Source organism: Apus apus, chromosome 6, assembly GCF_020740795.1.
Source record: "Apus apus isolate bApuApu2 chromosome 6, bApuApu2.pri.cur, whole genome shotgun sequence".
Lineage (NCBI taxonomy): Eukaryota > Metazoa > Chordata > Aves > Apodiformes > Apodidae > Apus > Apus apus.
Window position 1 is genome coordinate 10,808,267 of NC_067287.1, and position 25,463 is coordinate 10,833,729.

Genomic DNA, 25,463 nt, shown 5'->3' on the forward strand with positions numbered 1-25,463 from the left:
ATGGAGGAAGCAAGAGGAATAGTAACCATGTATCCAGTGTCGGCAGCAGGAAACTACAAATAGCACAGCACACCATGTTCCAGCCTCAGCAGCAGCAGGATTCAGAGCCCTTTTCCTTACAGTCAGGAGCGGATGGACTGTGAGGCAACTGCTGCCAGAGTTTGGAATTACAAAGCAGGAACTACACTATCACTTAGTGAATGTTCTGCTCTCTTGCACTGAAAGGTCACAATTATGTTGGATGAGCCGGTGCAAATCAGATAGAACATAGCCCCAGACGGCTGTAACTGTGCTATAGGGCAGACTTAACATAAAGGAAATGTGGAAGTCTTCCTCATCCTGAGCTGTAGCAGCAGAGCAAGGCATTGTTACTGTTTTTACATTCCCATCAAAGAAGTTCAGGTTCAATTCCAAGAGCTGTGGAGGTAACATATTTAGCTGCCTGAAAAAAAAATAAAAATAAAACCAACAAAAATAAATCCATAACCGAGCAGGATGAACTGATAAAGAAAGATGGGAAGCACTGAGATATTTATTTTACACATCAGATCAGGACTCCCACTGCAGGAAAGGCTTCCTGTGTGACAGCAGGCAAGGCAGTTAACCCCTGTGGTTTTTAATTCTCAATATTTTGCTTTGAACTTTGCATCTTTTGTACTTTCATTTTGCTGCTTGAAAGGCAACACAGCTCAACAGCAATCAGTCTCTGGCAGATGACTTCTCTTCCTGACAGACAGCTGTCCACATCTAAAAAATCAGCATTGCAAATGCCTTCAGAAATTCTTGTGCTTTGCTTGTGGAGTCTAAACTTGGGTCATGGAAGTGTTACGGGAGGAATTTTGTACCCTCAGAGCTGTTTCATTGCTGCAGCAACATAAAAGTCCATGGGAGGCTCCAAAAGGAGTCCTGCCCCCTCCTCCACGCAGAAAGAAATGGTGATTGCAACAAGGGGAGCTGACATTTCCCACTAGAATATCATCCACCATGAAGAGGACTTCTAATACATATTTATCCAGTTCCCTCTACTGCTCTGCTCAGCAGGGGAAGGCAATCCCAGACTTTGTCAGACCAGATGGCAAAACTGAATTTGTAGCTGCTTTCAGTTGCAGGAGGAGCACAAAGCAGTTGGTGTGTACTTGTGAATTTATCCTGTTGTTATTAGATTTGTCCCCAAACTTTCTACTGGTGGAAAGGCAGAAAAGCAAATCTTCGCAATGCTATTGGTACATAGAGGAAGACTCCCCATGGCCTTGACTGATAAATAAGAAAGTAGCAGGATACCAGCTTAGCAGTGCAAAAAAGATGCAAGCTCCTTTGGAGCTTGTCTTATAATGAAGACATTTTGATTTTACAATCCAATTAGCAGAATAAGCTCTGTTTATGCTTAAAGGGAAGTTCAAAACTACAAGAATCTCCTAGTCTTGCAAAAACCTGCTCTTTCCTACAGATACCAAGAACAGTACCTTATTAAGTGTGATCAGCAGTAGTCAAAGTAATTAACAGTTCCCACAGAGTGCCCCACAACTGCTTTTCACTCTAGCAACTCTCCACTTCAGATTGGGGGCAACAAATTGTGGATGGCACTAGGCACCTGTCAGAAGCCTGCTTCATATTAAACAGAGCAGATGACACCTACACGTATCTTTACATCAGAGCTATAGCCTGCAAAGATTGCAAGTCCCAGGATGCAGGTTCCTGAACTGAGAGGTGCAGGATTCATTTTCCTGATAAAGACAAAGGTTTATGCAAGTAATTTATCCTTATAGATGCTGAAGAGGATTTACCCCACAGCTCTCCAGTAATTCTTCTGTGTCCACAACCAGGGGAGGGGGGTTACAGATTTTACACAGTTTTAGCTGCAACTTTCGGAGCCTTCCAAAGTGGAAGGTGCTGATCCCACTCTGAAATCTCTTTAGCATGATATCTATGCTCACAGCATCACCAGGAACTGTCAACACACATTCTGTGCACAACCACCCCTTGTAATAATGTTTTGGGTTTTTTTTCTGCTTCTAGGCAAACTTTCTTCTTTTGTTTGCTTAAAAAAAAGGAAAAAAAAAAACCAACCAGTCTGAGAAAAGGTAAACCGAGTAACTTGGGGAATCCAAGAGCCTAAGCCCTGTTTTGCTACCAATGAGCTTCAGATAGAAAAATCAGTAAAGATGCGTTGGGAACATCATGTTGGTCATTCAGCTGCATCAGAACACTTCATAGTGGCTTATGCATGACAGAGCACTGATGTGCTTCAAGACAAAGCAGGAGTAGTACTCAGTAGTAAGAGTTCAATTATTTTAAAATGCAAAAAATCCAAACATCACAGAAAACACATTTGCATAAACACTGAAAATGAATTAAAAACTGCTGTTGCGATAGAGTTCTTGCTGCATGCTTTCAATTCTCACCTGTTTTACTAGAGCCTCCTTTGTTCTAAAATGTGTGAAGTAATTAAATAAAAGTTATGAGAACTGGCATAGGTTCATTTGGGGAAATACACAGATTTTTAAGATTGGGTATATAGTTTCTCCCTTTGATATTAATTTCCTCGGTTGATCCTTCGTCCTTGATTGATGCTATTAAAAAGATCTTGACCATCTTAAGTGAAGCATCTTAAGTGAAGAAGAATATTCCCAGTACTGTTCTAAAGCAATACACATCATGTGTGGATACATATCTGTATTCTGTAGGAATGTTTCTATACCCTTACGTCTCCAAGGTCATTTTTCAACTGCAAATCTGCATTTCTTGGCTGGAAACAGCCAATACCCCAACCAGATTCAGAACCTCACTGAGCCAGGTGTCCTACAAACATGCTCTTGACTATTGTTTATGCACCCATCTCAGTCTCAATTTAAGCCTGTTTTCCATATCATCTATATAATTATCTTTCCAACATTTTAAAGTCTAACATTGTAAGATTGTGCCCGCCAACTCAAGAATTTAGGGACCTATTTGCACCCATTGTCTGTGCTCTGCCTGGTATTAGAAATTCTGTGTCAGAGAAAACATTTCGTGTTGAACATGGGGCTTGTCCTCTTTGTTGTGTTAGCTTCAGAGTCAGCTTAAGGACATAGGATGGCATGAGACTATAGAATCATAAAATGGTTTGGTTTGGAAGGGACCTTAAACATCACCTAGATCCAACCCCCCTGCCTTGGCAGGGATACCTTCCACTAGATCAGGTTGCTCTAATCTGCCTGTGAACAATTCCAAGGATGGGGCTTCCACAATCCCCTGGGCAAGCTGTTCCATGATGATCTTCTACTCACATGGCAGCTCACTTAGACTGGTAGCTGAATTTCCTTTGCAGCACTGGCATCCCAAGCCTGATTTTATTCATGTGGAAGAACAGTCATCTAGTGAGAATCTATATTCCAAAAAAAGCACCATATGCTAAGGGAAACTTCAAATTATAAAAGAAAGCATTTTTCACTGGCAGTATGAGAGAGTAGACACCAAATAAGGAAAAAAGGTTTCAGGAAAGAACAGACACTATGTGCTCTTTGCAAGGGTACATATGCATGCGAAAAGACAGAGAAAAAGACACTAAAGCAATTTAAAGTACTTTGACTAGATGTTGCTCTTAAGCAATGTCTATTCCAGATCCATAAATGTAAAGATCTGTATATTTCTTCTATAGCTTAAAATTAAGAACCAATTGTGTCAGGAACATTTTCACAGCTTGTTCATCTCCTATCAGGCATATTGCAAGCCATGGCAAATCAGGCCACCCAAACTGTTGCAAAGGTTCACTAACATAACTGGAATACTGGGCAGGGGGGGAACCAGCACAGACAGCTGGAAATAAGATCCCATAGTGCGTGGCAAAGCTGAAGCAGAGACAGTAGCCAGGATGGTGGCTACCCAGCTCCTGGGTGTCGGTCTCTAACAGCACTGGCTCACTGAATACCTGTCAGTGGGAACTGTTAGAGACGGTGACTCTTCCTAATTTTAACAGAAGGATAAAGGTGTCTGCAAACTCATGCATGTTCACAAACATGGACCACAGTTCAGTGCCTTTCCCAGTCAGTATCTGTACTCCAAGGCTTCTGTCCTTTGTCTGCACAGGCGTTTGGGGTGAGCTAAGGATGAAAGTAACATGCCTAAATGAGCCTACTTAGACTCTCAGTCAAATGTCTCTGCAGAAGACACTAAGCTTATTGACTTCTTTCACTGTGGAAGTCTTATGGAGCTTACCTCAGGTCTAAGAACATCCCCTGTGTTCAAAATCTCCAGGAAAGCTCCTTACTGTGATGCTCACTTACTGTGCCGTTGTGATATCCATGGTTTAAGTACTTGGATGGAAAATCCAGGACATGCTGAGTTCCATACGCCAATGTGGTGTTCCTGGAACTTAAATGAAATCTAAATCCTATGCAAAAATCCATGTCTAATCCATGCTTATTATGCCTGCATGATTATTACTGTTAACTGTTAAATACCATTCACTCAGTAACAAATCCTTATTCAGTGCAACAGCACAGGGGGCATATATACTTCTTGGTGCAAGACACTAAGGATGTGCTCTCACTATTAATCCTGATTCTGGCTTTTCCCCCTCTTAATATGCCCCCTGTCTCCTCCCCAATCCTGATTAACCACTGCCCCAGAGGTGGTTACCACTCATTCACTTTGTATTAATTTAACATATGACAGCTCCTTTCATCAGCTCCTCAGCACTTTCCTCACTGGTTTCATTCCCTGGGACACAACCCTTTTACAGGAATTTCTAAGCCAACATTCCAAACGGAAGTCTTGGAGGCAACTGTATATATGGCACATAGAACAGATCAAAGAAAGAGAGAGCTCCCAGCAGTGAAATAAAAGAGGGGAAGTGGATTTTATCTCAGTCAGGGGAGTCTGTCCCAGGTGCTATGCTTTTTGGCACTGCACAAATACTTCAGGTTTATTATAACATGTTGTAAATGGGAAAACTCTATCACCTGCTTATGAATCACTTCCACTTTAACACTGCTGGAAGTAGAAAAGGTAGAGGTGAGGTAGGTAGAAGAAAGTGAAGATGTTGCTGGTCTTTTACATCTTTCTTATGCTGCTTTTCCAGAAAGCCAGCTAAGACCCATTTCTAGGAAATGCTTCTCCATGCAGCATCACTTGACTAAAGGAGCAGCTACAATTGCTCTACTTAATGGACTGTAATAAAATAAACTGCCTACTATTAGCAAGAAGGATTGTATCATCAGATTTGTAATGCATTTTATTACAGAACATACAGCATCAGAATTTTTAAGTGCAGTAAAAGAGGAAGTAATGTAAGAAATGCTTGAAGTGGATATGTACTATCCAATCACAAGTGCACTGATAGCTTCCCTTCTCTCCAACAGCAAGATACCAATGTTTCTTTCTTCAAATCATCTTTTTTTCTGCCTAAACCACAGGCTAAATTTCCACATTTTGCATTCAATCATTCTATAAGCTATCCCACATATTTTTAAGCAAATATTAGGTTGCAGAGCATTCCTTCCTTCTGAGGAACATGAATCTTTGGCAGGTGTAATGCTCCAATAACAGCTCAAGCATGGTTCAAATACTCAGATTCTATACTTCTTGGATAATAATCTCTCCCATTGACTTTGCTGTGGAGCTGGGGCTTCTCTGTATTTTTCTAGACTAACTCTGTTTGGTGTTAAATTAGATTCTAAACCAGGATCTCCTAAATTTTATCCAGCACTTCAGTATAAGTGTTAATGTGTGTACTGTGCTTTTGGTGAAAATCAATAGGAGGCTTTCCAATATTTCAATTAGGAATGGGAATAGGACACTGGACCAGAGCCTTAGTACAGCTGGTGTATCTGTGATTTTCCTCCTTCAGAAAAAAAATGCCCCACTATTCATTTCACTAAATGGAGGTTAAGCCTAATAGCACTTATCCAGTAGAATAACACATCAGAATAACACATCATTTAAGGAGAGCAGACTGAGGAAGAGGCTTGAAGTAGTGCTGTGTGTGAGAAGGGAGGGATGCAGTATGTGATCCTTGGTGCTGCAGGCTCACTGCCCAGACCTGCACAGAATTGCTACAACTGTTATTCCACCCTATTCACACTTAACCATTTTTTTTTACTCACCTCCACCTCGAAACTTATCTTCTATGACATAAACTTTGCATTGTTATCACATTCTGACCACTGCTGCACTCACTTAAATCTTCCTGCCCTTCCAGGCTGGTCACACCACCCTGCAGCTGCTGCAGGGCAGGAGATGCAGGCCATGCCCTCTGCTCCCTTTGCTGCAGCCAACCTCAGAGTACCAGCACCATGGCATCCCTCAGCAGCCAGCACAGCTTCCCACAGCCTGCTTCACAGTGAGAATCACAGACACAACCATATTTTTCAAAGGGAAGCTTTAGTACAGATGAAGCAGATGGTTTTGACTGCAAGCCTGCTGCTTCACTGCCCCTCAAAGACTAGATGTGGCCTGTGGTTTGCTACTAGCATATCCACAAAGCTGGCCCTATCCAAATAAAATCTTTCTCCCACTGCAAACTTCAAGAAAAATTCATTTGTGGCATTTTCCAGCTACCACAGCCATCTTTTGGACCATGCCTTGGTGTTGTGGACTGTGTAAAAAGTCAGGAAGGAGAAGGAAAGGTGGGAGCAATGACAACAAAGTCTCCTCTGCCTCCTGTTAGAGGCTGACTCTGAGGATATTTCAGCAGCCTGTTTCTTCTTCACTCTGGCGTTACAAGTTTACCATGGATCCTTGGTTCAGTCCAGCTGATGACTATATTGTTTCTACTTAATGTGAACAGCGCTGGTTACATCATGATAACTGTTTTTCATTCACATACATGCCAGGGTAGTAAAATTGATATGGAACCATACCAGAATGATGGGGAAATTCCTAAAAAAGTCAACTTGGATGCCAGCAACAAATGATTTCCAGAAGAGCTGGAAAGTGCAGAGTGTAAGAACATTTTTTTTTTTAAACTTTTTTTTTTTTTTTGGTATTTATTCAAGTGCAAAAGCATGTGGACTCTTGCCTGAATTCTTCTCCCCATCCAAATTTCAAGCAAACAATTAACATTTCTCAGATAGTTCTAATAGTTGGATCTATACTGATTGTGGTTTTTTTTCTCTTTCAAACAATATTCAATTTAGACTGGACTACATTTTTTTCAGGTTACTGATGGCTAAAAATACTTTCCCTGTTATCCAGTAAAAACACAGTGAAGTCTCAGTTCTACTTGCAAAACTAGATACGTACATATGCATGCCTATATTAGTTGGTGAGGAATGAACTTGTTGAGCAGTGAGGGTCAGGGTACACCAGCAGCTGAAATGTGGTATTTATCAGCAGATCATTACAGTCGGCACTGCACAGCATGTGAACTTCCTCACACCACTGCCAAAGCTCCCCACATGGCTGACCTGCCTGCTGACTTGAGCTCCAAGAAGCTTCCAGTCTCCATCTGGGAATTCAATCTCATTGCACTGCTTGTGCCTATGTGACAGCCTAACTTTTCCTCTCCCTTGGCCCCAGCACAGGAAAATGAAAACCTAAAGGCCTGAATTGGAGACAAAGCCTCACCACAGACAACTCTGCTCTCTCCCACTGATTTGAGTGGGAGACGCCCACGTTTTGACTGTCACCCCCTCCTTCTATTTTGCCAGTAATATAAGTTGCTCAGCACCCAACTATGCAGACCTTCTGCAAGTTGTAATACCTGCAATTTGTATAATTCTTGTGTCCAGGCAGCGACTGTTATTTAGAAATGTTCTAATAAAGAGGATCTATAGGAGGGGGAAAAATGAATTGATTTGCTTTAAAGATTTGGAGTGTTTTAATACCAAGGTCTTAAAAAATTAACCTACCACAAAATAGTGTGTTTTTCTTCTTGTGTCTTCCCCCTCTTTTTTTTTCTATCCCATCTTTAAGAACTTCTCAGGTAATGAGGACACCTGATTATTTTTTTTAATTGATTGTGTCCAGAAAATGAAAAGTCCATTTTCTCCTTCTTAGAACAGGTTTCCTAAAATATCATCCAATGAGTTTACAGAGATATTTTTAAAGGCCCAAAGACCTTGTTTATATTTCAAATTTTATGTTGGATCTTGAGCTTTCACAGGGTATTAGACTTGTCATTTGATTAGGACTAAATGACATATCCAGGTTATATGGAAAGAGCTGTGCCTCTCCCCAGGAGATGAAGACCATCATGGCTCTGCTACCATACCTAATTGTAGAGAACAGAGTGCAACTAAGCAAATTAAGTTACCAGGAAACCTGAAAATTCAATACACAGACACACTGTGGTGGCTATTTATATAGTGGAGACAGTGCTCAGACTGGATTTAGCTCTGAACATTTTGTAAGACAAGTACTTTCCAGTCTGAGATGGTTGAACTACTTCATAGAGATCTGCAAAAGGCAATGTCCTGGTTTGAGCCATTGATGTTTTACAGCAGCCTACATGTGCAAAATGCAAAGTAAAAGGGTCTACAGTTTTCCCTGGAAGAATCTGAGTGACTCACAAATGGAAAAGATTAAAAACACTGGCTTGAGAGTATAAAACAACAGAAGATATTTCTATTCATTGTGAAAGTGTAGCAGTCAAGAAAAGGCAAGTGGAGCTACTCAGACAAGCCAAAGCAAGACTGTGTGTTTAGTGTCAGGCAGATGAATAAAAGATTTACAAAGATCAAAATGCCAGTTTTGTCAGCCAGGAATTGCTTGAGACAACTGGTGTTGGAATGGCAGGATTCGCATTCTCACTGCTTCTTCCTTCACCTCAAAAGTTTAATTTATCCACTGACCTGCCTAAACCTTACACTTAACAACATCAGACACATGCAAAGCATTCAGCTGTCATAAGGCTCAGACTTGTATCACACCATCCTTTCATGCCTGCTCAGGAAAGAAGAAAGGAAAAATATATTGGAGACTTCCTTCAACACTACAGAACCGTGCTTGTCAACAAGAACTTCTCAGACACTGACTTGATCTGAGAGCCCTTCAGTTTATAACATCAATACTAATAATAACACCAATTTGATAAATAAATATAATTTGCTAATAATATTAGCAAATAATAATGAATGAAAATAAATAATTATGTAAGTAAGCAGTGGTCATCTGAATAATCCCAAAGTAACTGAAAATCCAAACAGAAGCACTGACTGAAATACAGCCACCACTGGGAAGGAGAGCAGTGGGTGATCTTATAGCATATGACACACAAGGAAAAGGGAGAAGAAGAATAAATTGTAGAACTTGGAAGAAAAACTCTGTTCTCGTGATTTGAGTGATTCTGCAGTGGCTCTTGTTTTTGAGGGACTTACCAGAATTCAAGGTTTCCCCAATAGGAGGATTGATTTATATAATGATGGAGCCATTTCAGTCCTAGTATCTCTTAGAGATATTTAATACATACATGGAAAAGCCAATATTTTGTATCTTCCTCTGGACTACTAAGGATTATATTTGTTTCAGCAACATGCTTCTCCATGATGTTTTAAAAATAATAGTTATTTGCAGCTGATTAAAAAAAAAAATTACCTACAGTGAGATGCCTCTGCTACTGAGATCTGCATTTCTTTTCCTGTTCCTCCAGGGTCCAGACAGACACATTAAACAGCTGGATCATACATTAAGTGGAGAAGTTTTAGAGATTGGTACTTTTGATGGATACACAGACTAGATAAACACAAGCGTGAGAGCTCAGTATTTTCCACTGAGAATACCCTGTTCTATGTCCTAGAATTTTATGTGGGCAGCAGACCTCTCACAAAACCACCTAACAAGATGTCAGTCACTCAGACTGCCAAGAGTCTGGCACAAGTCTTTTTTCTAAAATAAATTCACCAACATCAGTACCTGCATGTGCTTCCAGAGGCAAACAGATGAACACTGGAAGTTTTAAGAAGCCTGCTTTATTATATATTACAGAAATCTGTAGCTGGTGTTTTGTATGAGACCCTGGTTATTTTTTAGCCAGTCTTTTTCAACAAACATGACAAGCAGCTAAGCTCTGCTTGCAGGGGACTGCCCAAGCTGCTACAGGTTCCTGCATGAACATCTTCTGAAGAGGCACAGAATAGGAATGTAACTCTGCAGCAGTACTGCACGCTTGTGAAACTACAGCTTCCTAAAGCCATGTTACTTACATGTGCTTCTGCTGCTGTAAATACTTTTGTACACTGTATTTCATTTCAAGACACTCTCTGTGCTTCTCAGGCTGATATGCTACATTACAAACATCTAAGAACTATGAAGTTGCAATGCAATCTATATGGAATAATTTAACATTAAATATTTCTCTAATAAAGTTGTGCTGGTGAACAGGAATCTTGGGCACTGACTCAGCATCAGATATGAATTCAAATGCCATCCACATGTGCTTTTTAATACAAAACAGCCACACTGAGTGTGTTTTGCACACACATGCTGCTGTCATTTCAGAATACTTTATCTCGGTCTGTTTATATGTTTAATCTAGACACAGGCTCAGATCTTATGCTGTGGGAACTAAGTGCCCATGTCCTTGGTACAAAGCCATAACTAAAGATTTTACCAGTTGCAAGTCCTGGTTCAATTAACTAGGAACAGGAAACTGAAAATGTTGTTTGAGATAACAAGTAGGAGGACTTAAACCGCAAATTTCCTATAGTCTCCTAAAAAGTGCAAATGATAATCATAGTGAATCAAACCGTAATATCATTCTTCTTTAGGTGCTGTGACATGTAAATAAATATATTCATAAGCTTAGTAAACAAAACCCCCCAAAAAAGCCTGATTCTTGTGCTAATGTCTACCAAAGGTACCCACTGTGACACAAAAAAGCAGATTCACTTTCATCAAAAGTGACACAGGCAAGTTAATACTGGATATCATTATACCTGCTACATCCAACAATCAGTTCAGTGAATCTAGTTTATGAGTCACAAAAAGTACATCCGCTGAGATGTACACCTAATACCTCATGTTGCTAATCATAGAAAAAAAATGGTCAGTATCCTTGTCATAAAGTCTTGGTTAAAATATGGAAGGAACAGATTATTCCCTACCTTCTCAGCATCTTGCTCAAAAAGCCGGAGTTGAAAGCACTGGTCCAGTTTCAACTTGCGGACATGCCACATCTGATGCAAGTGTTGCCGGGTAGAATGTAGCTTGTCTAAAAGGCTGGTGATCTTTGGCACAAGACTTTGAAAATCTGCACTTCCAGGAATGCAGTTCCTACCAGAAAAACCATCACTGCATCTTATGCATTGTAATAACCTCTGACCCTCACGGTCCAGTTCCTCCACAGGAGCTTTAATGACTTTTTTCTTAAGCTGTGTGTGCTCATCAATCAGCCTTCTTGAGCCCTCAACATCAACTGGAAACTCCTTCCTTGCCAACATTTCCTGGAGATCCTCCAGCCTTGATAATAAATGGATGGCACTGTTGAAAAACTCTTCCAAGGAGACGCGCAACTCTATCCATTCATCGTGGTTGTAATCCAAGGATCCTTCAAACTCATCCGTCAGCTGAGAAGGATCTACGAGTTTTGCCAGGCCTTCAACAGATACCATACTTGTCTAAGGAAGGAAAATTACAGCATTTGAATCAGAGTCTGTCTTACCAGAAATAACAGTGCAAGTAAATTTTTCACCATGAGGACAGTCAAATATTGGAATAGTCTCCCAAGGGAAATGGTAGATTTCCTCACATTGGACAGTTTTAAGTCTCAGCTGGACAGGGTAGTGAGCCATCTCATAGAAACTACAGTAGTACCTAGAAATGCTGGACCAGATGAACCTTGAGGTCCCTTCCAACCTGACATTTTATGATTCTATAAACAGTGCAATCCATAAATAGCATGAAGGGATTATTTTCCTCATCAATACATAATTAAAGGAACATTGTAAAATATGCTGAGGACTCTGCTTAATTTTGATAAATTATTTGGATTGAAAACTTTTCTATTACTAGCAGTAATTTATTTATTTGTTAAAAGGCATGCTCTTTCCTAGAATAATGTCTGTCATTTTCAACTGGACCAACTATCAAAATCATGTAATGAGAATGTTTCTGCCATATGTCACTTTAACCCAGTTGGACACTGGAGACTTCTTACTGCAGCTACCTGGATGTGATTGTTGACTGAACAGGAATAAGGTATAACAGGGCTTCTGATACTTGAGTTACACTCAGGCTAGTGGCTATAGAGCAGCAAAAGTTTCAGGCATATGAACTGAAACAACTGTTGTGACCTGCCAAACACAGAATATACTGGTATTTTCTTCCAGATTATTCCACTTGACTTTTGCCACAGGCAGATCTCTTTCATATCAGTAATTTGTAATGTAAGTAAGCCAAGATCAATGTAAAAGTGAAATGTCATTGCAGTATTAACAATTAGAATTTATTAATAATAGAAAGTACTGCTCATGAATCACACACAATCAAGGAGAGATGCTTTTCTTTCATTCAGACCCAGTAACCAGTGATAGAGGAATGCACTGAGTGCGTGCAAAGCAGATTACAGTTTAAGGACCCAACAACTGGTGGCTGTTCCCATTTACTTTAGACAAATTATGTTTTTCTGAAATATGGCCATAGGGTTTCATATGTTACTGGAAATTTTCAGTGCTGTGATGTTAACACCCAAGTTGGCAGCCCTCAGTCACTCATGATATTCACCAGTGACTGCACATCTATCCCCTAAAGATCAGGCCTCTAAAGAATGTCAGTCTGTGCTCTTCAGAAGTTGGAAGCACCCAATAATCACCGCAATCTTGTGAAACTCACCTACAAAGAAAAATACCTCAAATCCTGTCCATTATTGTGAATTATGTCCAAAATAGCAGGCTTTCCACTAGCTTTTTTTCCTGTTTGTATCCATCTAAAAAATATCAAGCATTCTGCAATGTATTAAAATTGAGATTGTATTGAACTTACACTCGGCAGAAAGATTATTTTAGAGCTTTCTTGCAATGCTCTTTGCTTTGGGGAAAGAGGAGGACAGAGGGAAAAGTCAATGGGATTTCACATTTCTAAACCTTTTTGACCTGGATATTGATGTCTTTAAGAGAATTCAATTTAGAATTTAACTGCCTGTCAAGGAAAGACTTCTCTTCATGGCTAATACCTGGGCATTCCCCCTGCAGTGTGTCAAGATAACGTAAGCACTGCTCTGATCATGAACAGAATCTGACATGATTATATAACAGAAAGGCTTTTCACTTCATGACTCCTGTGGCAAATTTCTTTATTCAGATTTGCTCCTTTAAGGAGTTCTTGAAACTCTCATGAAACAACCTTAGCTAGGCAGGTAGGTGGTAAGATAAAGTAACTGTCTCTCAGGCATCACCCAGCCCTTCTTTTAGAAATCACTTATAAACTATTTCCTAGAATTTATACTTTTTCAGCAGGGGAAATAAAATAATCTTGAAGGCACCTCTGAACTAATGCTAACTAAGCTGCCTGGTCCTTTCCTCCAAGTGACAGGGAGCTTTGGATTCCACACATGTCAACCAAACCCTTTTTTTTCCTCTTCTCTTTGTGTGATGATCTGAGGGCATGCTTCACACTCTGGAATGCAACACAGATTCCTTCTGCCAGTCTCACAATACAGAATCCAGATCATTACCCTCCACTAAGGGTCATGCACTGCCCTGGCATGTGCATAATGCTTCCATTAAGCTCAAAAGCAGAATCTGGCCTTAAAACTGACAGTGGTTACTGTTGTGTTTTAGATGGGGTAATTTGACAGAGACTTCCATTGCCTTTCCCTGAAGTCTATTCCTGCCAAGAACCTCGTGTTTGTGGGAAATCACCATGCTGGTTCAGTGCAGAGACCATACTTGTGTGCTACCTCATACAAATCAAATCAATGTGAGACATACTGACTTGTAATGCTTATTTGATATTCACAGTTCTTAGAAGACAGCATGAGCTGCTCCAGTGCCTGAGCCTACCAATAAGCAGCAGCAGCAGCCACAAAATGTTTAAAAATGTTCCTGGATTGTAGTTTGTATCTTACGGGGGGTCTACTGTATAGTGGACCACAGCTGAAGAAATCTTTTCAAAATCATAGACTTGAAGGACTCATCAGTTCTGAGAGTCTGCAGGTGGTTCAATAGACAGTGAAAGCATCAAACCTCCTCCTTCGGTCCAAAAATTTGTGAACCTTTAAGGACACTGATGTGAACAGTCCAGCAGACAAAGGCTCAAAGGCACACACACAAAATGAAAATACCCTTAAAGTGTGCCAGCATGTACAGCAAACAAGTCCAGAACTTTAAGCACATTACAGACTCAGATCTGTAACTGTGAATAGCTTGACCCCAGTTTACTCTTTGCTATCATCACACCAACTCTACACAACAACAACAACAACAAAAGTCAAGCCTCCAGAAAGTATTAATTCATTTTAAAATCAAACAAATGTTCTAAATATACAAATATGAACTCTGTTAATTTACTTCTAGGTTTTAAAGCTCTAGGAAGACGTTGATTTTGTTTACTGAAATACTGGAGGGTTGAAATTTACTGTTGGATATACATGCACAAGCTGTCTTTTCCTGGGCTTCTATAGGACTGCCCCTTGTATTATAAACAGAAGCTCCCCATCGACAAAAGCTACTACTACTAGGCTCTGCACAGGCTCCCTCCAACTCCACATCCTTCTGTACCCATACATCTCCTTTCTCCTTCCCACTGCCCTGATCCCATCCCACTCATTCCCCACAGGCAGCATGGCCAATGTGACATAAACCTATACTGAAGGCAGCTTTGCATTCAAAGGTGCATAGGAGGTAGCAAATGGAAGTTATTTTGCTGATTGAGTCCTCTTAGGTAGCCAGGGAAGGTAAAGACCCATTTGAACAAAGCAAAATTATGAGTTGACTCATTCTTGTGAGACAAAGGTACAAATACTTAAATTGTGATAATTATGTAAACCTTTGATAATGGTTTGTCAACACCAGCCTTGCCTATTGCAATTCAAGAGTGCATTTAAAGAGAAGTTGAAAATAAGAACATATTTATATCACACTGACTTCAACAGCTCTTGACCATATACTTAAATATGGCCTGCCACAGCAGTCAGCATTAAGAACTACTACTTCTGAATTCCAGAGATGCAAAATCTGAGCATCTCTCTGAAACAAATGGGTTGGTAAGTAAGATAGAAAATGATTGAATTGTTTCTCAGCAAATAAATAAACCCCAAAACAACACATGACTCACTCATGGCTGGGCATGACTGATGTATGAGCACTTCATGCACCTGATTGTTGCTTCTCTTTGTGTAAGAAACTGAAATTCACAGAAACTAAAGTGTGCTAAAAGAACGCAGCTGGTTTGCCTTCACCAGTGACAAAATGACTAAAATTCCCTTCAATTATGCAGTTGTCGTATATTGGCTACTTCTCAAAGAACCTACCTGAGGTACTTTATCATTAACAGGAGTTGTTAATATTACCCCTGAATTGTAAAACTCGATTAAATTAAAAGAAGTGACAAAACACATATAAATGTATTTTATCAAAAAAAGCCACTGTGTCGAGTTTGGTAGAGATCAACTAACAAACCCATATATTACCATCTGGAACTTTGTCTTTATTATATTGACTGATTTGCTGAGCTTTTTTTTCTAAGAGCATCAGAGGAAAGACTGAATGCAACACAATCAAAAATAAGTATAACAAAAATAGCTGCACCAAAGCCACCTCCGTATGTGAACCTCTGAGATGAAACATGCATCCTGTTTCACCAGTGTGCTCAGAAGGCAACCTGATGCCAGGGCACCAGCCCACTCCTGCAAACAGTCCTCAGACGTCTTTGTTTCTCCCACAAGGCTTTATTTTTATTACCTGAAGAAAATTTCTTGTTAGAGAGAATGCTTTACTATCCATCTGTTACGTAACTCACCTCAAAGATGAACTTGGAACTGCCAAAGTTCGTTTTCTGCTTCTGCCAGAAATTATCAGGTTTTATAATCAGGGCGACATGAATCTCAGCAGGAAAGGCTTCTTGAAGAGTCTTTAGGAGAGGCTTGATCAAGTCCCATTTGGATCCCCGCATATCGATAATAACAGTGAATCCTCGTTTACAAACATCTTCGCTGTAAGAACAGAAGCGTGTCAAGATAATTAATGCCGTGGACAGTCACACTGAAACTTACTTTCTGTTGCTAGTGTTCAGTGCTTCTGAGCAAAACAAGGAATGATATATTTCAAAATAAAAGGCAAAAGAGTACAGCGTAAAGGCTATATGAAAGGTTATGTTAATTTTACCGTAATCTAATAAAGTATATGTATTACAGTTTAATCTCTAATTTCCCAAATACATGTGCTTCAAATTTTCACAGAAAATATATGTATTTTCACACCACTGAAAACAGAATCAAATATATTTAAAATATGTAAATGTATTTAAATGTAAATGTATTTAAAATATGTAAAAATATGTATATATATATATATATATATGTTTATGTGTACCTACAAAGGATTCTGCTTTTAACACATTGAATTCAATCCACAGCCAAAGCCAACAAGGCTTTGTCTGTGCCTTAATGTTGCTGGTCACTTGTAAATTTGGGTGCCTTCAATTTTAGAGGCTCTTTTAAGGGCTTGTAAAAAAGTGTAATTTCTGGAAAGTGCCTAGCAGTCGTTCCATGAAATGAAGGATCTTGTGACTCAGCATGTGCACTGTTAAAATTGAGGCCCTTTCCCTCTCCTGATTGATCTTCCAAATGTTGCAGGACCTTTTCCAATCTGCAGTCATACTTTTCTGCCAGCCTGTGCTACTTCTGAAAAGTCCAAGGCAGTTATCCAGCCTGGTTATTGCAATGCATGTGGCCCAAAAACATCAGAGAATTATCTTGCAAACACATCCTTTCCTCAGCAGAAGACAGAAGAAATAATAAAAGGACATGTTGATGCAAGTCAACAAGCCTAGCTTTTCCAGAGATGTAGTATTGCTCCTCAGAAAAAGAGGGATGGCTCAACAATGTCTTACTCCACCTGCAGCATCCAAAATTTGATGAGATTTAGGAAGTGTCTGCTGCTCTGACTGACTGGCTAATATATCTGCCAAGCATGGGGTTGAAGTCTTGAGAGTTACAGTGTCACAAAATGTGAAATTCTCCATCCTCAGTAATATTATTGGCACGGTAAATGAGTAAAATTCATTGGTGATGCACTAAAAATGCCAGCATGGTCTACCTACTGATCTAATTTATTATTTTTTTAAGGTGGAATGGAGGTCACAGCCTTGTCAACAAATAGAGAAGCTGTTGAAAGAAAGGAAGTGTGGGAAGAAGAAAGAAGATGAAGGCTGAAAGAATAGTTGGGAAAGAAGAGAAGCATGGCAGATCATGAACATATTTTGTATAATGAATGCAACAATGAGGTACAGAACAAGAAATGCTCTCTCATATATTAATATAGAACCTTAGATCTTTCTGTAAACTTTATGTTGATATAAATAGGATTAATATTGTGGACAGAAAGGCATATGTAAGATAACTTAAAATAGCAAGTGTTGATACCACTGGAATGAACCTGAGATATGCTGAGGAGAGATATTAATTATAGTTAAAATGTACAAATTGTAAGACTCTGTTCAGCCTCCACATGAAAACTCTCATTGCACAAACACACAGGATGATTTTCACTATAGCTCTCTAAATTCTTAAAACACTCTATCTGCTAATAAAATCCAACTCCTACATATCTCACTGAAAACAAGTTTATAAAGCTTACAGCTGGGGTTCTGGGCTGGAACAAGGACAGGGATATCCTTCATAAGAGGCATGCTGGATAAACATATAACTTAAAAATAAAAGTCCTTGGTGACCTTACTAGTATCTAGAAAGATTTGTGCACGACCACCTCATGGCAAAGCAGATTTTGTCATGTTATGAGAGTTCGCAAACTTGAACAGTCTCAACTTAGTGCCAGGAAGGAGCCATCAAAGCCAACAACCTTGGTCCTCTGCCTTAACATTATGGGCACATCTAGAGCACACTGCATACAACATCCAGTGCAAAGGGAGACCAGGCACTTCCAAACACTGTCAGGGATATAGATCTTTTCATTCTCCTTTTACCTACCGCTGAAAGGTCAGACATCTGATCCTTCCATAACTAATGCCAAAAAAGGCTGTAAAAGAAGCTTTGTTGGTGGTGCTACTGCCTCTTGCCCTTTGGAACAAGACCTGAGACAAATAACCAGATCAGAAAGGGATGAATAGAAGGGGTTTGTGTTCTGCTTGTTGGGTGTGGTTTTTTTTTCTTGCAAAGCTTTGCAGGGTCTTCAGTAACTTCTGCCAAGTCACCAGTCCCCGTTATACTGAACCGACTTTTCCAAGAGTTGTTTTTTCTTCGAATACTTGACAAAGAGCTCCAGGAGTCATACGGGCACATGGAGAGCCCATACAGCTCTCAGTTACAAAGAGGATTTCCCTGTTTGATTGGTCACATAGACACGGAAGTTGCTGTGTGAAACAGTGCAGTTAATGTATAAATGGATGGTATTGATAATTTTGAGCAAATCTAACTCTGTTTCAAGAACCTTGCTTACAGTCTTGCAGAAGCAGTGCTCCTTGATTTCTTGTTTTTAATGAGATGAATGGTAAAACCTGTAACAAGACCTCTAGGTCTGCACTCTCATCTACAGAATTTCAACTCCCAAGAACAGTGATAATTCAATATGGCCTTATTTGACTCTGCAGAAATTTAGCACCTGACTTCTAGGCGTGCTTGTCAAAAAATATTATTTAACAGTGTCTAAACTGTTCCAAGCCAGAAAGATGTCTGCTCATTATTTCTACTCTGGGTTGCTGAACATACTGTGGAGAGAGGTGCCTTTGAGAGCACTTACACTGTACAAGCAGATAGCCAGATGTTAATCAGGTACTAATACCTCAGAGAAAGAAGAAGGAGATAAGAAAAGTATTTAGGTTGTAAGCTCTTCAGAGCAGGGACCATCTGCCATGCTGTGCTTGCCTGAGGAGCCTGCCTTAGTTGAGGTCTTCAGGAACCTATATTCATACTACAGTCTTCAGCTGTTTAGACTAAATTCCAAAAAAATTGCTCTTCAGGAAACTAAAGATGCAAATCCAAAGAATTAAAAATAATGAGTAATAACATCTGCAAAACTACAACTAAACATCTACATGAGAATACAAAAGGCTTACATAAATGTGGGGATACCTAATAGGCAATTTAGTCTAAAAAAACTACAAAAGGCTAACATTTAAGCTGCAATATTCATATATTTACAGCTACTGAGAGGGTTCTAAAAAAGTTGGCCTTGTGTAGATATAATGAAGAATCCATAAACTCTGGTGAGTGAGAGCGGTCTGTGAAGATTTCTCACCTTTGACAGTCATTTTTCTTCAGTTACCCCAGTATGTATTGAGGAAATGACCCTAGTTTCCTTTTGAATTGTTTAGCCATGCTCATTAAATTTATTCCTTAAAAGCAACAACTCAAATCCTTCCCAGTTTAGCAATTGATTGGGAAATGCATCAGCAGCAATCAAGCTTCCTCCACGATGTCTGAGCAAGACATGCCTTATCCCTAGCTCCCAAGACACTACATCAATCCACATATCTATTACACACAAGTAATCATTTTAGGATGGCAATTAATGTTGATTGTGGTGCTTAAATTTTTCCGGTATTGATATTTGACCAGAAACTGCAGAAAACACTCAGATCGAGGTATTTGGACAATCCATCAGCCTTTTGGCTGTGCTCGTCTGGACTAGATTTGCAACAGTGAGCACAAAATATTTGACAGTTGATATGTAATTTCAGTTGCTGTACTGCTTTTAAGCAAAGACTATCTTCAAAGTTAATAAAAATACGCTAAAATATTTGTGAAAAAATACTTACAAACTCAATTTTTCTTTAAGAAAAGCACAAAATTGAAACTCAGAAGCAGATGTGATAACTTTGTCAAAATAAATGCCTCTATTTTGGTTTCTAGGGTACTTTTGTAAGGTTATTTTCTCAAATTTCCTCTTTAATTCAGGCACATTTTAAATTGTATTTTCTTTGGCAAGAGCTAGCCTGCTCAGGTACCAAATGAGTTTAAGGACTTTATGCTCTCTGATTAATCTTTCAAATACCTATCATTGATTAAGTGTATTTTTCATCCTTACGGTTTGGCTGAAGCTTCTGGCATTTAGAAGCTTCAGCACTTGATTAGCTGAAATAACATAATATCTCCATTCCCATTTTTCAGTCATAAGTTAATAACAAAGCAGCACATTCAGCCTGCCTGTTGGACCACTAGAAGCACAGATCTGGCATGTATAGCATCTCATTCGAAATATGATTTGTTAACAGTGAGAGCAAGATCTCCTTTAAGGAGGGTCAGCATAACCTTGTCAAGAGACACTCTCAGCATAACAAGTAGCTCTACAAGCACCAATTTGTAAGCACAAAATCTGCAGGAACTTCATTATTTTTGAGATCACCGCTCCTTTGACAAATGTGGCTGTAATCAGTCAATTGATTCACAAGCTGAGGGAGGAAAAGAGAGAGGAAGGAGGAGAAAAATGGGTATGTGAAAGCCTCCAGGCACACTGTTACCCCAAATACTTCATTTCATACTGAGACCAAACTCACTCCACTGCCTAGTTTCCACATAAAAATGTGCCAAGGATCACTTCAGTAACTTATGAGTTAGTATTTTTGATCAGTTTCAACTTTTAATGCATCTCGTCTGTGGTTTGCTTACTCAGCTTGAAAATGAAGCTAGATGGGAAGGTTTATAATCAGCATCACCTACTGACTTTCATACTTTGGTTCTACATGAGCATGTTGATCCTGAGGATCACCTCATCAGTAGAAATAATAATACTTTCTGATACATTTAGAGGACCAGATAAAGTCCTTTCTAGTAGACCTGTCCAGCACTCCTGAATCAGCATTATTTAGGAAAATATTTTACTCCATTTAATACTTCTCAGCAAACTGTACCTTGCTCATTCTCACAGTTATCAGGTATGTTCCTGAAGTTTCACACCTCAATCTGAGTTGTCACTCACACCCTCTAATGACTGTGTGATGAGACAGTTTGTCTTCTCAAAGATCTCAGGACACCTATGGCTGCTAATAGTCACACCTCTCTCAACGTGCTGGAATACCAGTGACCAGCAGAGGAAGTTAGTGATGCACATCCTGAGAGCACCATTAATCTGAAATAACAATTCACAGAAAACTCCCACCAGAGAACTTCAGCTACCCAAGAGTCTGCAAGTAGACTGACTTTATCCTAAATTTTTCTTCTTACATTCTCTAACTTGGCTTTACACTGCTTTTATGTCATTACAGGAGAGACAGTCACCCAGTCTCCATTTCCATTTAATCCTTTCTTCCTTACTGTGACCTACAACAGTTTCTTCTCTTTCAGCATGGAAAAGGAATCACTCATTCTCACTTTTCTTTTATAAAAAGAGAAATAAAGGAATCAATGCCAGGTTCACACTGGCTGAAGCTGGACATAAAGCAGCAATCTAGAGTAATTTCTGTGACATGTTGTTAAAAAGACTTGGAGCCACTCAGGTCCAGTCAGAGACAAACCTCCTGTCTCTGCTTCCCAGCCACTGCTGTTAGGGGACAAAAGGTCTGATTGCAAATGGCACAAGAATGTAGATGTGTGGGCTGCACAATGTCCACATTCATCCCCTGCCTCTGGCCCCATGTCAACAGGAGGGAACAGAAAGAGGGAAAAAAACACCCAAATATTTTGGCAGAAACTCGCTGGTTCCAGAACGGGTGCTCCAGCTATTCTCAAGCAAGTACCTTATGTTGGTATTTCATTTTTACTTCTAGGAAAAATGGCTTTGAAGTCAAAGCACTTCTGTTGTTCAATGATGTAGGGTAGGAAGAACTCAGCCACCAGCTAGGTGTAAGAAAATCTTTTCCCAATATGAAACCATGGTCCTGTGAGCTTCTGAGACTTGTTAGAGGTGCAGGTCTCATATGGTATCTCTGGCAACATTCAGCAGATTTGTGTTGTGCTGTCTTCTATCCAGGTAGAAGTCCAGATCATTACACCCTGGACCAGAACTGGGACCCAGAGCTCTGCAGGCATTCATCCTCCTATTTAATTGAGCAAATTAACACTATTTGAGAAGCTTCCTGTCTTCATTCAAATACCAAAGATATAAAACACAGCTGTGTCCAAGAATGCAGGACTGCAGCTGCTAAAGCCAAATCTGGAGGACGAATATTATAATTTTTTCACATTCCTATTAAGCTTCTGCTGGTAAATGATGCCTTCATACAAAGCCATTTACCCTCTTCCCCTTTTGTTGTTGCATGCCTTCTATATTTGGATCAATATCTGGCAGGTCTTCCTTGAAAGAGCTGCTGAGATAAATATGAAATTAATCTGGGCTTTGTTTTTCTTGAAGCAGGGCTACATTTAAATATTTGTTACTACAACAAAGAAATATTTGAACATTAAGTACCATTCAACTCTCTCTTGAGCAGCCTTGTATTTGAGATGATTTAGCAGAAACAAAACAAAAATGTTTTACTAAATTAAAATTATATGTTATTGATATTTATTGGAAAAAAAATATTAGAGTTGTGCTGAAATACAAACACACCATTCTTGAAAGGGTTTGGATGAGCAGAGGTTACTGAGAATATGTTTGGAGATTCAAGTTCATTGAATTCCATTTGAGAAATTAATATATATGGTTGTGCTAAGCACAGCCAAACTAGTAAGAGTTTTAAAATAAATATATCTTTTCGGCTGCACTTCAACCATTTTTTGTAGTTCAAGCAAGGAGACCATGAAGTCCATTTCACATCCAGTCACCATGAAGTTTAGTCTACAGCCAACACAGCCAGATTTTCACGTAAGGAAAAGGACACTTCATCTGGGCAATGACTGCTTGGGGCTCTTAGATCCAGGATCCTAATGTATCAGGTCAAGGCATCAGTGACTTAACAAGTGAGTGAATGGAGCATGGTGAACAGCTCCAGCAATTCCAGTCATCACAGTAAAACACAGCCACCCCGGAATGGAAAGTCTCCAGACTGCAAATACATATATATAATTGAAATGCATGGTGGGAGGCAGTTACCCATAGTGGAAAACACATTTTATAGTATAAATAAGCCTGCAGATACACTTGGCTCATGCAAAGAATGATTAATGTAGGTTTAGACAATAGACAGCAGCACCTGGTGAAATACAGTCTATGTCCAGAGGCAGACACCATGCCAAATTCAGTCCTGATGGAAGCAGGTATAACCACTCCGGGACTAGTACACTTGATCCAGGGCTCAACTGGGCTCATAAATGAGGATAGGAAAAAACTACTCTTCAAAGATGCTAAAATCTCTTTTTCTAAGTAGCAATGACAATTCTTGCAGTAAGCACTCATTAGTTCTCATCTGCTGCTCCTGGCTTTACAGGAGAGCAATGTACATCCATGTACAGAAGAGCTGTAATTAAAATAAGGAAGGAAAGAAGATGAGAAATCACATGTTAATTCAAAATAAGATGTGTCATGATGACTGCAGGTTCTCATGGAAGTGTGTACTGAATTAAACACTGAAAAAAAGGCCTTTCTAACAGCAAAATATTGATTTTAAGCCTTTTCAGATTAAATGTCCTTTTCATTTTGTTCCTTTTTTTTTTTTATCAGACAACATAAAAAAAGAAAAAACTTTTGCAATTTTCAAAACCAAATATTTTGGTTGACATGATATTTTAGAGGAATGTTTGTTGAGAAATTTCTAAAGCTTTTGTATTTTTCCTCAAAGAAGTAGCTCAGATTCTGTCCATTTGCAGTGCAGAGTTCAGCACGAGATTTGCTTTGCATTTTTTTATCTCCTAAGCAGAAGTGATAAAGCCATTCTTGGAGGCTTACAAGATTTTGGCTGGAGTCCACACATTTTATTCAAGAGCACACACTGGATTCTAGTGTATCTGTTAGGATGAAAGGTTGAGTGCTACATCCCAGAAACACTCTGTGGTCCCTGCATAGGTATGTTTGGCTAAGACACTACGTGAGGATTTGAGTTCTCTTTAGAAGTATATGATTTAGAAGCTGATATCTCCATTTTCCCCAGGTTGGACAATGAGGACTGACCATGACTAATAAAATCAGTGGTACTCCTTTTTTTTTGAGCTCCACCCATATACAAACAAAGTCTTTGTAGGCACAATGATATACCCAAAATAGTTCCCTTATCAGATAGATACTTCCTGCTGTGCCAGGCTGGGTGAAGACTGACTGTGCCATTACATCCAGAAAAGCTTGCTCTGAAGCTACAGAATCAATTTGTGTTATAAGAAACACTTGTAAAATAATTTTTTGTGTATTCCTTCACAGAACAGACTTGACTCATTCTTTCAAATAACTACCATGACAGCACTGAGAGGAGAAAACAATCCCTTTTACTGAGTACTCAAGAGATGGTGGGTACTGATGTGCTATTCACAATCCAGCCTCAAAACATCTAGTTCATCTCTGATTATTTCTGAATCTGTCTCCTAGCAAGGTCAGGGTCTCTCACTCTCTCTAGCAAGGGAGACTAAGCCTTGCCAATGAAGCTACTTGATGTGAGGCATCCCTTATTATTTGTACGGAGACATAAATGTATGATAGATGAAAATCACTGATGCTAACTGAGCACAAACAAGTCCATAATTCAGTATTTCAAAGGGAAGAGAAGACCCTAAAGATACTGTTGACACCCAGACTGAGAAAGTTGGATCCAAAAAGCTTCTGCAGAGAAAAGATGAATCCAACTGTCAAATAACGGAACTAAAACCTGCAATAACTGTGCAGACCTCTACTGAGTCTCTGAGCTAACACTGCCTGTCTTCCTAAAAGCACTGGAGGTATTTCTCCTGCCTAAGATGCTCTCACCTTTGCAGATGATGGAGCTCTTGAGATGCCTGTGTGCAGTCAGTTTTACAGTCCATCATACTAAGGCACTTTCCCACCCTGACGGGAATTCACATATTGGTCTCATGCCCACAGAGTTTTAAGCTTGCTTCCCTCATGGTCCTGAATTTCCATCACAACCACTAGTAATTTCAGTTCTCTATCAGTACCTCTTCCCATTAGATACCACTAACTGGAAAAGCTCAGACCAACTGTTTCATCAACTAAAACAGGTCCAGATAAATGCTTCGAATAGTAATTGTCTAGTTTCAACTGCCTCCTCCCCTTCTCCTATTAGCTATTGCTTCTCTGTCAGAAGCACAATAAAACTTCACAGGCAAGTCCATCTACAAATGCCACATGTGAACATGCATCACCCTATTCCTCTCAGGAACTGCACAGCCCAGTTGGTGCTTTCGCTGCTGCCAGACCCGAAAATTTTATTGAAAAATTAACATATGCCATGATAGGAATGATAGGAATCTCCTAGTCAAACAACTCTTACAACTCTTACAATTTATTGCAGCGATCAACTTGCCCATGGTAATACAAACCACAGAGCAGATTCACGGAGCACTGCACCTAAAG

General features: G+C 39.6%; 1 protein-coding gene across 9 annotated transcripts in view; it reads right to left on the reverse strand.

The window, feature by feature from the left end:
• The window catches only part of KALRN (kalirin RhoGEF kinase), a 500,706-nt gene that overhangs the window by 280,494 nt on the left and 194,749 nt on the right, over positions 1–25,463 (reverse strand). For all 9 annotated transcript variants that reach the window (XM_051624220.1, XM_051624222.1, XM_051624223.1 and 6 more), the window contains exons 4-5: positions 15,874–16,066; positions 11,022–11,534 (exon numbers count right to left, since the gene is read on the reverse strand). In XM_051624220.1, the coding sequence (XP_051480180.1) occupies positions 11,022–11,534; positions 15,874–16,066 (706 nt within the window). The remainder of the gene's footprint in view (positions 1–11,021; positions 11,535–15,873; positions 16,067–25,463) is intronic.